General features: G+C 51.7%; 2 protein-coding genes and 1 long non-coding RNA gene across 4 annotated transcripts in view; 1 reads left to right on the forward strand and 2 right to left on the reverse strand.

Moving 5' to 3' along the window:
* Positions 1-3,534, reverse strand: part of LOC101990194 (kallikrein-8) — a 6,719-nt gene extending 3,185 nt beyond the window's left edge. The window contains exons 1-4 of one of the 2 annotated variants that reach the window (XM_005366895.2): positions 3,450-3,534; positions 2,991-3,068; positions 2,333-2,492; positions 1,812-2,074 (exon numbers count right to left, since the gene is read on the reverse strand). In XM_005366895.2, the coding sequence (XP_005366952.1) occupies positions 1,812-2,074; positions 2,333-2,492; positions 2,991-3,060 (493 nt within the window). In that variant the 5' untranslated portion in view covers positions 3,061-3,068; positions 3,450-3,534. Of the gene's footprint in view, positions 1-1,811; positions 2,075-2,332; positions 2,493-2,990; positions 3,087-3,449 lie in introns of both variants that reach the window. The other variant, XM_026789101.1, reaches the window with a different exon arrangement.
* A 52-nt stretch (positions 3,535-3,586) lies between these two features.
* LOC113458300 overlaps positions 3,587-13,578 on the forward strand; it is a 17,975-nt gene continuing 7,983 nt past the window's right edge. Inside the window, exon 1 of the long non-coding RNA XR_003378692.1 lies at positions 3,587-3,675. This is a non-coding gene — a long non-coding RNA (uncharacterized LOC113458300). The remainder of the gene's footprint in view (positions 3,676-13,578) is intronic.
* Positions 3,691-9,382, reverse strand: Klk9 (kallikrein related peptidase 9). The gene is made up of 5 exons (XM_005366935.3): positions 9,176-9,382; positions 8,879-9,035; positions 6,755-7,020; positions 5,439-5,575; positions 3,691-5,116 (listed from the first exon to the last, which is right to left on the reverse strand). The coding sequence occupies exons 1-5, from the start codon at positions 9,216-9,218 to the stop codon at positions 4,958-4,960; spliced, it is 762 nt and encodes a 253-aa protein (XP_005366992.1). The 5' UTR covers positions 9,219-9,382; the 3' UTR covers positions 3,691-4,957.

The following is a 13,578-nucleotide window of genomic DNA, read 5'->3' on the forward strand; positions in this document are numbered from 1 at the left end:
GGATAGATCTGTGCTCCCTCACCTGAGCACCTGACTGGATAGATCTGTACTCCCCCAGCTGAGCACCTGACTGGATAGATCTGTGCTCCCTCAGCTGAGCACCTGACTGGATAGATCTGTGCTCCCCCAGCTGAGCACCTGACCGGATAGATCTGCCCTCCCTCACCAGATTTCCTATCCTCTCTCCTCAACTTTCTGCCACAGCAAAAGCATCTTCCTAACAAGTGCTAGGCCCTCTGCCAATCTCTAATACTGATAACAAATTAACGACTGAAATTACAATTAACTTTGTTATCAATCCCTTTTCGGGAGAAGACAGCAAAAAGATCTAGAATCTGTCTGCTCGCCATGTGACCCTCACAAAAGCTCTTTGAAGGGGTCAGGATGCATTCACTCATTTTTTTTTCATTCATTTATCCATGCAGGAAAGTTTACCAAGCATCCCCAGGGTTCCAGGGAACTTCCAAGCACCAGGAACAGATGGGGCCAGGAGTAGTGGCAGACACTTTTAATACCTGATCTTGGGAAGCAGAAACAGAAGAATCTGCAAATTCAAGGCCAGCCTTATCTACACACACAACAAATAAATAAATAAATAAATAAATAAATAAATAAATAAATAAATAAATAAAATGTAACAGAACTAAAGAAAACAGAGCCTTCATGGCGCTTGCTGCCAACTGGATGTGGAATCCCTAGCCACACTGGGGAAAGTGAGGCTGGGGTGGGAAGTGGCTCCCCCAGGGCTGATGGAAAGATCCAGTCAGTTCCTCAGCGTACATTTTCAAGTCAGACTCTCTCCATAGAAGTCAGACATGTAGGGACCTGACTTCTGGCACCGCCAATTCCTGGAGTGCCCCATTGTCTCCCTGAATTGTGTTTGGACTCCTTGGGATCATGGAGGCTGGGTGGTGATGAGGGGGGGTGGAGAAGAAGGGTGGGATCAAGCTGGAGCTTGTGCTTGAGTCTGCTAGGGAGTGTCTACAAAGTTCTATACAATGGAAGTGTGTGCAACATGAATTCTACTTAACAGTATCAACCTGTTTAATCTCTTTCCAGTATCTATCATTCAAGGTTTCTAATGTGGGCCCAGGTGAATGAGTGTGTTCATGTGTTCAGCAGTTAACCAATGGCGTTGATCCTCAAGACGGATTCTACCTTGTTTTTTTGAGCCATCAGTTCAGCTAGGCTGTCTGGCCAGAGCATCCCAGGGATCCGGCTGTCTGTCTATCTCCTCAGCGTTGCGGTCACGAGAGCACACCATGGTCGGCCGAAGTGGCACAGCAGGTGAAGATACTTGCTGTCCAGTCTCACAACCTGAGTTCCACCCCTAGGACTGATTTCTATACACTGCCTCTGACCTTTGCATGTGTACATACATATACAGACAAATAAATAAATATGATTTTAAAAACAAACAGTGTCTATACTACATATATGCATTAAGACAGGGTCTCTCATTGAACCTGGATCTCACCCTTTAGGCGACGCTTGGCTAATGAACCCTGGGATCCACTTATCTCCACCTCCCAGCACTGAGGTTACTAGCGCATGTGGCTACGCTTGGCTTTAACGTGGGTGCTGGGAATCTGAACTCAGGTCCTCACCCTTGCTCGGCAAACAATTTACTTGCAATCCTGCCCCCTCCCCCAACATTCTCTCCCCTCCTCCATAAAACTTAATGTCAGTGGTCACTTTCCTCTTTCATGTCTACCCATTAGGGTGTGCTGGGAGAGGAGATCTGCAAGGCTTGAGGTCCACCGGGCTGCCTGCCTTCTCTTCACCCTCCGAGCAAGGGCCCAGCTCATTACCTCGAGGACTGGTGACAGTGCCCCAGCCTGATATGACGCACTTCTGGCCAACTTTGGGACACAGATTGGCCAGTTTGATGGGCTTCACTTTGGACCCAAGGTTTGCTGAACGGCGCATTCGAACGAGCATTACGTCATGACTGTGATCCTCTGGGTTGCTATTGTTGTAGCAAGGATGCTGGATAGACTGAGCCACCTGGATCTCTTGTTCTGGCGCATCTCGATTCTGCAGGCTGTGATCTCCCAGGCGCACTGAGTACTTCCTGCACAGGGGTGGGAGGTGGAGGTTGAAACCCAGGCAGGAGCTGGAGGTATGTAGGCGGTCTCTCCAACCCTTCTCCTTCAGAACCCAATTCTCTTCCACTACCGAGCCCAGGAGGTCCTAGCCCATCCAACTTAGATCCAGTGATCCTCCCTAGCCCTCCTCCCTCCGACCCAGGGCTCTAACTTCCTCCTCCTCAAGGAGAGCCCTCGCCCCTTCCCTCCAGTCCCACCCACCTCTGCCCAGGCCCTCCACTCACTGTTTTTTGCAGTGGGCTGCAGTGAGGACCCACTTGTCTCCTACCAGGACACCCCCGCAGACCAGTCGTGGTCCCTGGAACAAGGCTGTCTGCCAAGGCTGGGAGTGGGGTTCACACTCCTGACCCTCCAGGACCTTGGAGCCCTGAGCTCTGGTGAGTCCTGCATCATGAGGGAGAAGGGTGGGTTGCCACCCTCTGGGGTCAGAGCCAGGGCCAGGAAAACCACTGTGGGTTCATATGGACACGCAGGCCAGTTCCTCTGCATGCCATCTCTTTGGACTTCAACAGATGAGGTCCTGGCATCCATCGGAACGCGGCCACGTGGCTGCACATGTAAACTCATTGAGACCTGAGAATCATCAACACTAGGCGCAGCCCTCACCATCCTTCCCCATACATCTAGATGGGTCTTTATGTGTCCCCACACTCAAATTCCATTCCTTGACTGGCAGGACATAAGAGTCTCTTCTGCGGTCATGCACCTACGGAAAACTCAGCCCACCACCCCTACCGTATGTTGCCACCTCTACTCATGTCCAAGAAAGCTCCTCAGTCCCCCAAACCACCACATGCACCCTCATGCCAGCAGGAGCTCGCTCAGAGTTCAGTTACCCCCACCCTACCAAAAGCCCTGATTGGTAGCACCTATTCACCTCACCTGCCCACGCTCCCATCAGCAGAAACAGAAGGATCCACGTCTGGGTTGCACAGGGTGGGGGGCGTCCCATGGTGGCCTCTGAGGAAGAGGGTGGAGCTGAGAGGACGGCGGAGGGAGGAGCCTGAGATCTTGTTTTGAGAACCAGGGGAAGGAGGTGTTGCCGGGAGGATGGAGTTGGGGGACAGAGGAAGCTGGGACAGAGCTCTAGATCCAGGAATTTTCTTGTGGGGGACAGCTTCCTGGTTAGGATCCCGACATTCTTAAGGAAAAAGCTCTGACCCACTCGTGGGATGGCGGTGAAAGATCTGAGGCTGTGACTCTAACCTCCTGGGGAGGAGGGAGCTAGGAGGCCTGCTTGAAAATCCTGAGGGAAAGGATGTGAGGCTTGGGGGTCCTGGGCTCAGGGGAGGGGGAGATCCCTACGCTTGAGATCCATGTCTGGGGACCTCTGCGCCTCACCTTCCAGAATGCAGGGGGCGGGGTCACTCGGACTGGTGGAAGAGGCCCCCGGACTTCCTTCTCTGTGTTGGGTACACGATTTTGCAGCCTTTTAACTAGGAAGCCCCACCCGCGGCCCCGCCTCCTGCCCGCACCTGGCCGCAGTGCGGCTGAGCCCGCAAGCACGAGAGGAAGGGCGGGGGCTGGAGTGACTTTAGAAGGAGGGGCTGGAGTCTCCGAAGCCCAGGTGAGGACTGGAGGGACTATGCACCGACCCCCGGACTAGAACAGAAAGAGCTGGGTCAGGGAGGGATGCAGCTGGAATCGGCTCTCTTGGGTCTGCGGGAGGAGACTAGGGTCTGGATCCTTGCATCTGAGGGAGTAGGGAAGGTCTGGACCTCTGGGTCTGAGAGAGGAGGGCTGGATCTGCACCTTTGGGTTCGAGGGAAGAGGGCTGGTATTTGGTATCTGGGTCTGAGAGAGATGGGCAGGAGCCTGGACCCTAGTGTGAGGAAGGAAGGTGGAGCCTGAATCCCTGAGTCCGAGGGAAACGATCTGAATTTTGAATACCTCGTCTGAGCCTCTGGATCTGAGGAAGGAGGGCTAAGATGTGGAGCCCTAAGTCTTAGGGTGGAGGCTGAATCTGAAGGAGGCGGAATGGGGTGTTCTCTAGGGTCAGAGGTAGCAGGGGACTGTTTTCTGTCGGAACTGAGTTTTGTGGAAGGTGGGGAAGGCATGTGTTCTGGTTGGGGACTTTGAGGGTGGATCAGCAGTCGTCCCGGGGCATCTGGGTAGGCAGGTTAGGGTGGCGCTGTGACCTGGTTTCCCTTCCCCCTGGGGCGGCGGGACGAGCCCTGGCTGAAGTCCCAAAGTGCTGCAATAGGCTTGTTGTTAGGGTTAGCCCAAAGGTTCGGCTGGTGTCGGTTCCCTCATTTGCCCTTCCTTCCCACCTCTGAGTACCCTTCATCTAACATATCACAGACGATAGGAAGTCACCGCCCTGTGCTTTATTCTAATTCATACTGTGACTCTGAAGAGATCAATGCCCCCATCATCCTCTCTCAAGAGTCAAACCCACGCCACAGCCTGGGCAGAACTCAAAATCTTCAGAAATCCACGTGGGCGGAGTTAGCGCAGTCCTGACATCACCGGTGGTGGGGCTAAGCAGGGTGGAGACCGGAAAAGAAATCCCATAAGGTAGAATTTGGAGTGATGCAGCTATTTAGTGAAAGATATTTCTTGGCGGTGATCGTGAGGGTTGGGCTACTCCAGAGAGTAGTTATTAAAGTCAGTCTGGGTCAAGGGTAAAGAAGGCGTGTCTCTTGGGCTTAGAGGGGGCGTGGTCTTATAATTTATTTGCCTGGGAGCAAAAACGGAGAGGTCAGATGACCTAAGTGGGTGGAGTCTTGGGCGGAGCCTAAGCGGTGGAGTCCGAGTGGAAGAGTCTGGGGGGGTGGGGTTTCAACGTCCAGAGCTGTGATGCAGAGGCAGGAGGTCCTGCATCCATCTTCCTCTCCTGTCTGTCCTTACTATAGACTGTTTTCTTCCATGGTTTTTTGAACCCAGTCCCGGTAGTGGCATACGCTGGTGTAGACAGCGGGTCTCTGGGGTCTGGAACAAGGCTCAGATCCCCCAGACACTATACCCGCCAGGGTTCCGTTGCACACCAGGGGTCCCCCAGAGTCACCCTGTGCAAGGTGGAGAGCAGAGCTGTTAGCTGGGTCTGTTCATGAGAATCGAAGCTTCCTTCTTCTGAGAAAGCCTCCGGTTTCCTGCTTTCAACACTCAGGAGGCTTGGCTTGCAGTCTCCCCTCCCTCAGACCAAGGAATAAAGGCTCACAGACCTTACCCCCACCCCATCATGTAGCATCCTGGGCTCCCAGAATCACTCAGGGCTTAGCCTGGATCCCCAGGACCCTTCTTCCCTAGGTCCTGGAGTCTGTGGCTCCAGGTGTCTCCTGCCCTAAGGTCTAGAAAAGGGCCTCCATTTTCCTGCAGGGGGTGGCTCACCTGGCAGGATCCTCTGCCACCCTCCCACAGGCCAGCACACAGCATCTTGTCAGAGATGTGGCCCGGGTACGCCCAGCGACAGAGCTTGTTGTCCAGGATGCTGATGTTGGCACACTGAAGTGTCATTGGGTACTGTACTGTTGGGGAAGAAGGAAGAGGATGGAGGATGTTCCCAAAATCCCAGGCAGCACCCTCCAGAACCTTCCCTACAGCCCTTCCTTCCCCAGGACCCCTACAGAGCCATAGGACCAAGATCCAAAGACAGAGGTAAGAGATATCAACCCAGTCACAGGGTTGGAGAACAGATGTCTAAGAGGGGGAGAAGACCAGAAGGAAGAGAAGACTAGAAATAGGAAGATGTGTTTGTGCGCATGCATGTGGGGGCATGCGTGCATGTGCGTGCGTGTAGCTCACAGGGGTGGGGTGAACAGAGACCAGGGAGGGAGATGGACACCCTTGAGAGAAAAACCACTGTCAGAGACAGACGGCAAGGCAGACACACATAGAAAAGGGTTGAGAGGCGTTAACAGGAAGTAGACAGCACAGTGGGAGTATGTGGTTTCTTGCAGATAGAAATCCCTGGAGTGTAGTCTCTGTATAATTTGATCTTGCCAAATGATGCTATTTTGAGAGCGTGAACACCTTTTAGCCATTCTTTGAATTTTATTATTTGTTTATACTTTTTTTGAGACAGATTCTATAAAGCCTTGGGTAGAACTTTCTATGTAGACCAGGCTGGCTTCAGATTCCTAGAGATCTGCCTGCCTCTGCCTCCCAAGTCCTGGGATTAAAGACATACACTACCATACCCTGCCCCGGACTTTCTGTGTGTGTGTGTGTGTGTGTGTGTGTGTGTGTATGTGGTATACACACATTGGAGCGTACACAGCTGTGTATGAGTATACAGAGGTCAAAGGAGGCCATTGGGTCCCTACTCTGTCACTCTACTTATTATCTGCTTGAGACAAGGTCTCTCATTGAACCTGGGGCGAGGCTGGGAGCTAACACATCCCATAGTGGGGAGGCTTGGGAGGCAAAAAAGGAGGAGGATGGGAAGAGGATGAAAAAAGGAGAAGGAGGAAAGGAGGAGGAAGAAGGGGAGAGGAGGAAGAAGGAAAGGAAGAGGAAAAGGGGAAAAGAGGAAGAAGATGGAGGATGAAGGAGAGGGGAGATGGAGGAGGAAGAAGAGGGAGCAGAAAAAGGAAAGGGAAAAGAAGAGATTGGTAGGAGGATGTGAAGGAGGAATGGAGGAGGAAGAGGAAGACAGGTGGAGGGAGATGGTTAGGAATGAGTGAGGCTCAAAGGCACATCCGTACGTTTTGAGCTGGACACGCTGCCCCAGCCAGAGATAAGGCACTGGGAGCCCACGGACGGCAGGCTCTGGCTGAGGTTGAGGGGCTGCACAGCTGCACTCATCTGGACCCTCCTGGGTAGCCGGATCAGCATGATGTCATCATTATGGTCATTGGCAGAGAGGTCCGAGTTGAACCCAGGATGGGGGAAGAAGTCCGTGGCCAGAAGCAACTTCTCAGGGCCTTCCCACTGCCACAGATGATGCTCCCCAAGGCGGACCCACAGGTACCTGTGAGGACAGGTGGCTCAGTCCCTCCAAGACACTGTGTGCCTCTCCACAACCACACACCCTCTCTGAGGCTCTTAGCCCACTTTTTGGAGTCAACCACCTTTTTTGCTAAACCCACCTGGGGCCTCAGTGGTGACCTGAGTCCATTAGAACCTTGTGGATGCATGGGGACCCCACCCCTGCCCCCACAGGTCTGGTGGCTTCTGCAGAGGTGGTTTTAAGTGTTTTTAGAGTGTGTGTGGAGGGGATGGGACATGGACAATTTCCAGGTTTTCCAAGAGGCCTTAAGCCACTCCCACCTATAATAGCCTTTATCGCCCAGACATTTCCTCTTCAGATCTAACCCAGGTTCTCTTGCTGTGACCCCAGAAAACTTGCTCTGGTCTGAGTCTGTGCTTTCAATATTTGGGGACTTTCTAAGGTCTCCGTGTAGTCTAACCTCCGACCTTCCATGGTGATGATTGAAAACTCAGGATCTGGAAGTGTGCTGTGTTATTTCTGTGCCTACCCCTCTCTGACAACCTGGGGGGCAGAAGTTAGCCCTTTTGTGCCATCTAGCCTCCCTGACTCTTCCTCTATCTGCACAGTCTTGCCTTTTCTCCTCTTATCTCAGGGACTAAATCAAACATCACTCTCTCAGCCCAAGATGGTACCCATCTTGGAGGGATGCATATTGGAAAATTTCTGGCAAGAATGTTGGAACAGCCTGGGTGACCTTAGCCGGGGCAATGAACAGAGAATTCTTTCACCTCACCCCATGGGGTCCAGGACCCTAGAACACCTAGAATCATATGCTAGAATTCTAAGAGTCTAATACCTAAGGCTTCCGGGATTGTGCGGTGCTTCATTAGGGAACTGTATAGATCCACGCTTCTAATATTCTACATCTTATTTCATCACAACGTCTAAGGCCTTAGTCCTGGATGAGGGCCTGTCATCCAGCACTCGGGAGGTGGAGGTTAGAAGAACAGGAGTTCTAGGCCATCTTTGGCTACATAGCAAGTTCAAGGCCAGCCTGGGCTATGTGAAATCTTGTCTGAAAAACAAACTCCAGGATTTTAGAATTGTCTGCATTAAACCTAATGGTCAAAGGTCTTAGACTCCCAGCATTCTAGGACAGGAAGGCAAGAGTCTCCCAGTCTAGCAGTCTGTAAACATTTGATTTAGAAAATGTTAAGCATCCACAGCTTGAGTTCCTGAGAGAAGCCCTCTTAGTCCATAACATTCTGCAGTGGTGGGATTCTGGGACATGAAACCCACCAGATTTATATGTCCATCAGTCTAAGCTTCTAGAATTCTCTGTGTTCCAAACACTGGCTGAAAAATTTAGCAATTTCTGACTATAGGATTCTGTAATTTTTCCTTCTGTCTTTCCTCTCTCTCCTCGTGTCTGTCTCTCTAGGACTTTCTTCACTCCCTTTCGCCCCTCCCATCGCTCTTCTCTTCCCTTCATCCTCTCTTCTGCGTTCCCTCCACCACTCGTTCCTCCTTCCCTTTTCTCTCTTGTATTTTTCTTGAGAGAGTTGCACGTATCCCAGCTGGTTTAGAGTTTTCAGTGTAACTGAGGATGATCTTGAATTCCTGGTTGATCTAGGATGCCTGTAGTCCCAGCACTCTAGAGAGGCAGATGTCTGTGGATCTATGTTCCAGGCCAGTCTGGTCTACCTTGCAAGTCCCAGCACAGCCAAGACTACACAGCAAGACCCTGAAGAGCCTAGTTGTTGGGTCTTAGAATAAGGTGTCTGAGCAGGTCCCTAAGAACCCCGGTCTGCTGTCAGACCTCTCCTACCTCCAACTCTGAGCCCCCAACCCCTTACCTCAGCCCTTCCCCTTCTGTTTCCCAGCCCTGGACACTCACGGCTTGCGGCAGTGGGCAGCTGTGAGGAGCCATCGGTCACTGATGAGTGTGGCTCCGCAGAGCTGCCGGGTGAGGTAGAAGAGGCCCGCCTGCCAGGGCTGAGAGTGGCGCTGGCATTCCCGGGCTCCCACGGTGCGGGTGTCGGCTCCACAGTGGCCTGGGGTTCAGGGGAGGGCACAGGGGTCAGAACCAACAGGCTGGGAAGAGCTTCGGTAGGAGGATGCTAGGGAATCCAGAGGGCAGAGGACACTGCATAGGGTAGCATGGGGTTGGAGGGCACGGGGCTGGGCTTCTCACCTGCCAGTAGAGAGAGCAACGCGAAGGGGAGTCCCAGCTTCATGGCCTTGGGCGCAGATCCAGCGGCCTGCGGCTGGGCGCCTGGCCTTCTTTATGGTAAGCCATAGAGATCTTCCTTCCTCCTCCCTGGGGCCGCCCCAATGATTAATCAGGGTTGAGAAATGTCCCCGGGGGAGGGGGAAGGCCTGTTGCCAGGGTCCTCTGAGATGGAGGGTGGGTGCATGGGGGTTCTCCATGGGGGCTCTCACCAGAATGGGCTAAGTGGGGAGGGGGCTGGACCTTGGAGAGGTCCCGCCAGAGCTTTAGGAGCATGGGGGTTTGCTTCCCATGACCTTCGGCTGTGAGATCTGGGTCCAGAATGTCCTGTGGTTTGGAGGAAGAGTAGGTGTGGAGGGAGGAGGAGGAAGAGAAGAAGGAACAGGAAGGGGAAGGAAGAAGAGAGGAGGGGGGCAGAGAGAGACAGAGGAGAGAGAATATGAATGTTTCTAGAGAGAATGAATGATGCTCTCTCCACCGAACCAAACCTGTTCTGGGACTGGGATCTGGGCTCCTTCCCTCAGGCACAGGGGCCTCTCCTGTGGGGTTGAGCAATCTGGTCCCTATCTGGACTAACCCACTCTTCCCCATAGTCCCAAGCACCCCAAGAACCCAAGGGCTCCACTTCTTTGGTTCCAAGCCTAGGCATCTCTTCCTGTCCCCCCCCCCCCCCTTCTCTAACATCCTCCGGGCGTCCATTGTCTTACCCATCTCCTTCACCCATAATTTGTCCATTTTTCCTGCTTCTCCCTCCCAGCATAGGGTGAATCCCCTGGGGAGCCCAGTCTGTGTCTGACTCATTCCTGTCCCCAGTGTCACCCTGTTCTGGGTGGGGCTCTCTGGAGTCCTCCAAAGATGGTAACGATGGAGTAAATGTCTTTCCCCATATCTTTCTTTTTCTGAGAAACTCTTACTTGTCTTCAAGATCCAACCCAAATGCCCCTCTTCTGGCTTACCTTCCTGGTTTCCCCCAGGCCAGGGCTGACTGGGCCATGACCAGCACTGTCCACTTTCTGCTGCCCAGCAGCAGTTGAGATCTGCTCCCTAAAACACTCCTTCCCCGTGACATTGCACTCTGAGCTGGAACGTCTGTGCCCAGTTTTCTTGGGGGAAAAGATTAGATGCATGACTTAACGGCCGGGGGTATTTAATGACAATAATAAGCAGAGCTTCAGGGAGGGGGCAGATGGCACTAATTAACAAATGTTAATTAAGAATGTCTGGGGGATGGTTCGATGGGTAATACACTTGCTGTGCAAACCTGAGTTCAATCCCCAGTGCCCTGGTTAACACACACACACACACACACACACACACACACACACACAAAACAAACAAAGAGGCACAATGGTTCTTGTGCTTTAAATCCCAACACTGGGGAGATGGTGACAGATTGGCTGGCAGCCAGGCTAGCCAATCTGTGAGTTCAGTGGGAGGCTTTGCACAGAAAACAAGGAGGATCAATGAGAAGCCCAGTGGCTAAGGCGCTTGCTGCAGAGTTTGACCTGAATGTGCTCCTCAGACCCACCTGGTGGAATGCAGACAGAATTCATTTTTACAATTGTCCTGTTGGGATGAATCCCCTCAGCCCCATCCCATGTACATGCTCACAAATTAAAAAATAATTAAATGTAATAAGAAGAGGTAGTGGGGTTGGAGAGATGGCTCAGGGGTTAAGAATCCTGACTGTTCTTCCAGAGGCCCTGAGTTCAATTTCTAGCAACCACCTGATGGCGCACAACTGTCCAGTTCCAGGGGATCGGACGCCCTCTTCTGGCCTCCTTGGGCACTGCATTCATAGACAAGTGCAGGCAAAACACCCATACATGGTAAATGGATGATTTTTTTTTAAAAAAAATTAAAGACATATTTGCAAAAAGAAGAACGGATGGGGAGCAATAGATGGAGGCAAATGATGTAGGACCTCTGACCTCCACACACACACACACACACACACACACACACACACACACACCACACACACACACACACGTGTGCATGAACACATACACAAACCGAAAAAAAGAAGAACATCCGGCAACTGTGTTTCCATTCACCACAGCGCATATGCAGAGCCCACGCAGTCTTCAAGTGCCTGCTAGCCAAGGGCACAACCCCTCCCCATTTCTGTCCAGGTTGTCTCCGAATCTGGGACTGGATGCTGCATGCTAAGGGCTGCATATGTGCTTTAAGAGCATATTCTAGGGGCCGGAGAGACGGATCTGTGGTTAGGAGCACTTGCCGCTCTTCAGAAGATCTGGGTTCAGTTCTCAGCATCTATATCAGGTGGCTCACAGTAGCCAGGAGATCTAATGTCCTCCTCTGGCATCTGAAGGTACGTGCTCATCCACACACACGTAAAATTAAATAAAGATGAAATAGATCTTTAAAAAAAGTACGTGTTAAGTTGAGAGGTGGTGGTGGTGCTCACCTTTAATCCCAGCACTCAGGAGGAAGAGGCAGGCGATCTCTGTGAGTTTGAGGCCAGCCTGGTCTACAGAGAGTGTTCCAAGACAGGCTCCAAAGCCACACAACAAAACCTTGTCCCCAAAAACCAACCAACCAAACAGAAGGGGACATGTTAGTAGCTGTTCTTTGAAGAAAGAAAGATTTGTTTTTTGTCCCAGATGTTTGTTAGTGCTGAGTCTCACTGTGGCCGCATCTCAGAGCAGTAAGGGTCTTTTAACTGCCCAGCCATTTCAGATACCTCTTAAAGATTACATTTATTTAATTTATTGTATGTGGGTGTGATACAGACCATGTGTGGGGGTCAAAGGACAACTTGTGGGAGTCATTCTCTCCTCCACAGTGTGGGTGCTGGGAATTGAGTCTGTATCCTCTGGAAGAACAGTCAGTGCTCTACACTGCCCCTCAATAGCCTGGACTTAAAGAAGAAGTTTGTTCCAATTCAATTATCTTATTTAATATGCCGGCATCCCTGTTTCAGGGTAGGGGACTGAAGTAGAGTGTGTGAGATGGGAAGGCTGCCATCCAATAAAAACACAAACAGGACAAAAGGAATGGGGGCCACAGAGGACATGGTGGAGCCATTGAGATCAGTAACCAGCATGGGACACTTTGTCTATGGCAATCCGGGAAAGCCTCCTGGCGGAAGTGACCTCACAGAGACCTGAATGAAAGGAATGTGAGACTTGTCTGATGAGCAGCTTCCTGGGGGTGGAGCTTGGTTGGAGTCATCTCTGGGGCCTGTCAGAGGACATGGGTGAATTACTCCAAACATGAGGCAGGTTGGCAAGACCCTGCTTACTGTGCTTCAGATCCCAGATGACACAGAGGACTGACATTTCCTGAGTGTGCCAATGGGATGGGATGGGAGCTGTCGGTCACACTCCACGTTCTGATCTTGGAAAACAGCACTGCATGGGCTGTGCTGGGTACAGGGACTGTTCCATGTCCATTGTTGTCCATCCTTCCCCTACTGGGCCTGGCAGTCTCTCTAAGTGTTTGGAAGAAGGAAATGTGCTAATTGAGTAAGCGAACACCTTTCTCTATAGCCTTTTATCTGCTGAACTCTTTTTTGTTTGTTCATTTGTTTGTTTTTGTTTTTTGAGACCAGGCTTCTCTTTAGCTTTGGTGCCTATCCTGGAACTAGCCCTTGTAGACCAGGCTGGCCTTGAACTCACAGAAATTCAACTGCCTCTGCCTCCTGAGTACTGAGATTAAAGGTGTGCACCACCACCGCCCTGCTTCTGATGAACTCTTATTAATCCTTCAAGACCCAAACTAAATTCTCCTCTGCCAAGATATCTGTGCCCCCTTTCTTTAGGTCTAGGCTAAGTCAGTGTGCTCAAACACATTTCCATTTCATCTGACTTCTGTGGAGAGCCCACCCACTTCAGAATAGAAACATTTACCCACAGACCATATCAGGAGGAGGGAATTAATCTCTTTGACAAAACTGTCAGAACCCCTTAACATAAAGCACAGTGTTTCCTAACCCCCACAGGGAGGCTCCTTGGTGAGGTTAGCAGCAGAGACTCTGCTGTACCTGGGAGTGGGCATGAGCCCCCAGGAAGGCAGAGACTGTGCCAGGGACCCAAAGTCAGGGTGGTTCCTTCCAGGTCAGGAAGAACTGGTGTTGGGTGAGCCCAAAAATGAGATCTTTGGGAGGGGGAGAGGAAGTGGTTAAAGACACCTCTGAAAGCTTAGGGGAGTGGAGAGTTTGATTTTCCCACTGTGGATGGGGTGGAAGCGCAGCCGGATAGAAAAGGAACGTGGTGGAAGAGGACCCTTCTCCCAGAGCCTAGTGAAGTTTCTCACTAGCCAAGTGTCAGGGGTTCCAGCTTCTCCCAGAGCCTAGTGAAGGTTTCTCACTAGCCAAGTGTCAGGGGTTCCAGCTTCTCCCA

Source organism: Microtus ochrogaster, unplaced genomic scaffold, assembly GCF_000317375.1.
Source record: "Microtus ochrogaster isolate Prairie Vole_2 unplaced genomic scaffold, MicOch1.0 UNK14, whole genome shotgun sequence".
Lineage (NCBI taxonomy): Eukaryota > Metazoa > Chordata > Mammalia > Rodentia > Cricetidae > Microtus > Microtus ochrogaster.

What these genes read in the sequence shown, in the direction of transcription:
- Klk9 (XM_005366935.3), bottom strand. Translation starts at nt 9,218, where the DNA reads ATGAAGCTGGGACTCCCCTTCGCGTTGCTCTCTCTACTGGCAG. An exon ending in CAGCGTGTCCAGCTCAAAAC is followed by an intron (nt 5,576 to 6,754) that starts GTACGGATGTGC and finishes CTTCCCCAACAG; the next exon opens with TACAGTACCCAATGACACTT. An exon ending in GTGGCAGAGGATCCTGCCAG is followed by an intron (nt 5,117 to 5,438) that starts GTGAGCCACCCC and finishes CACCTTGCACAG; the next exon opens with GGTGACTCTGGGGGACCCCT.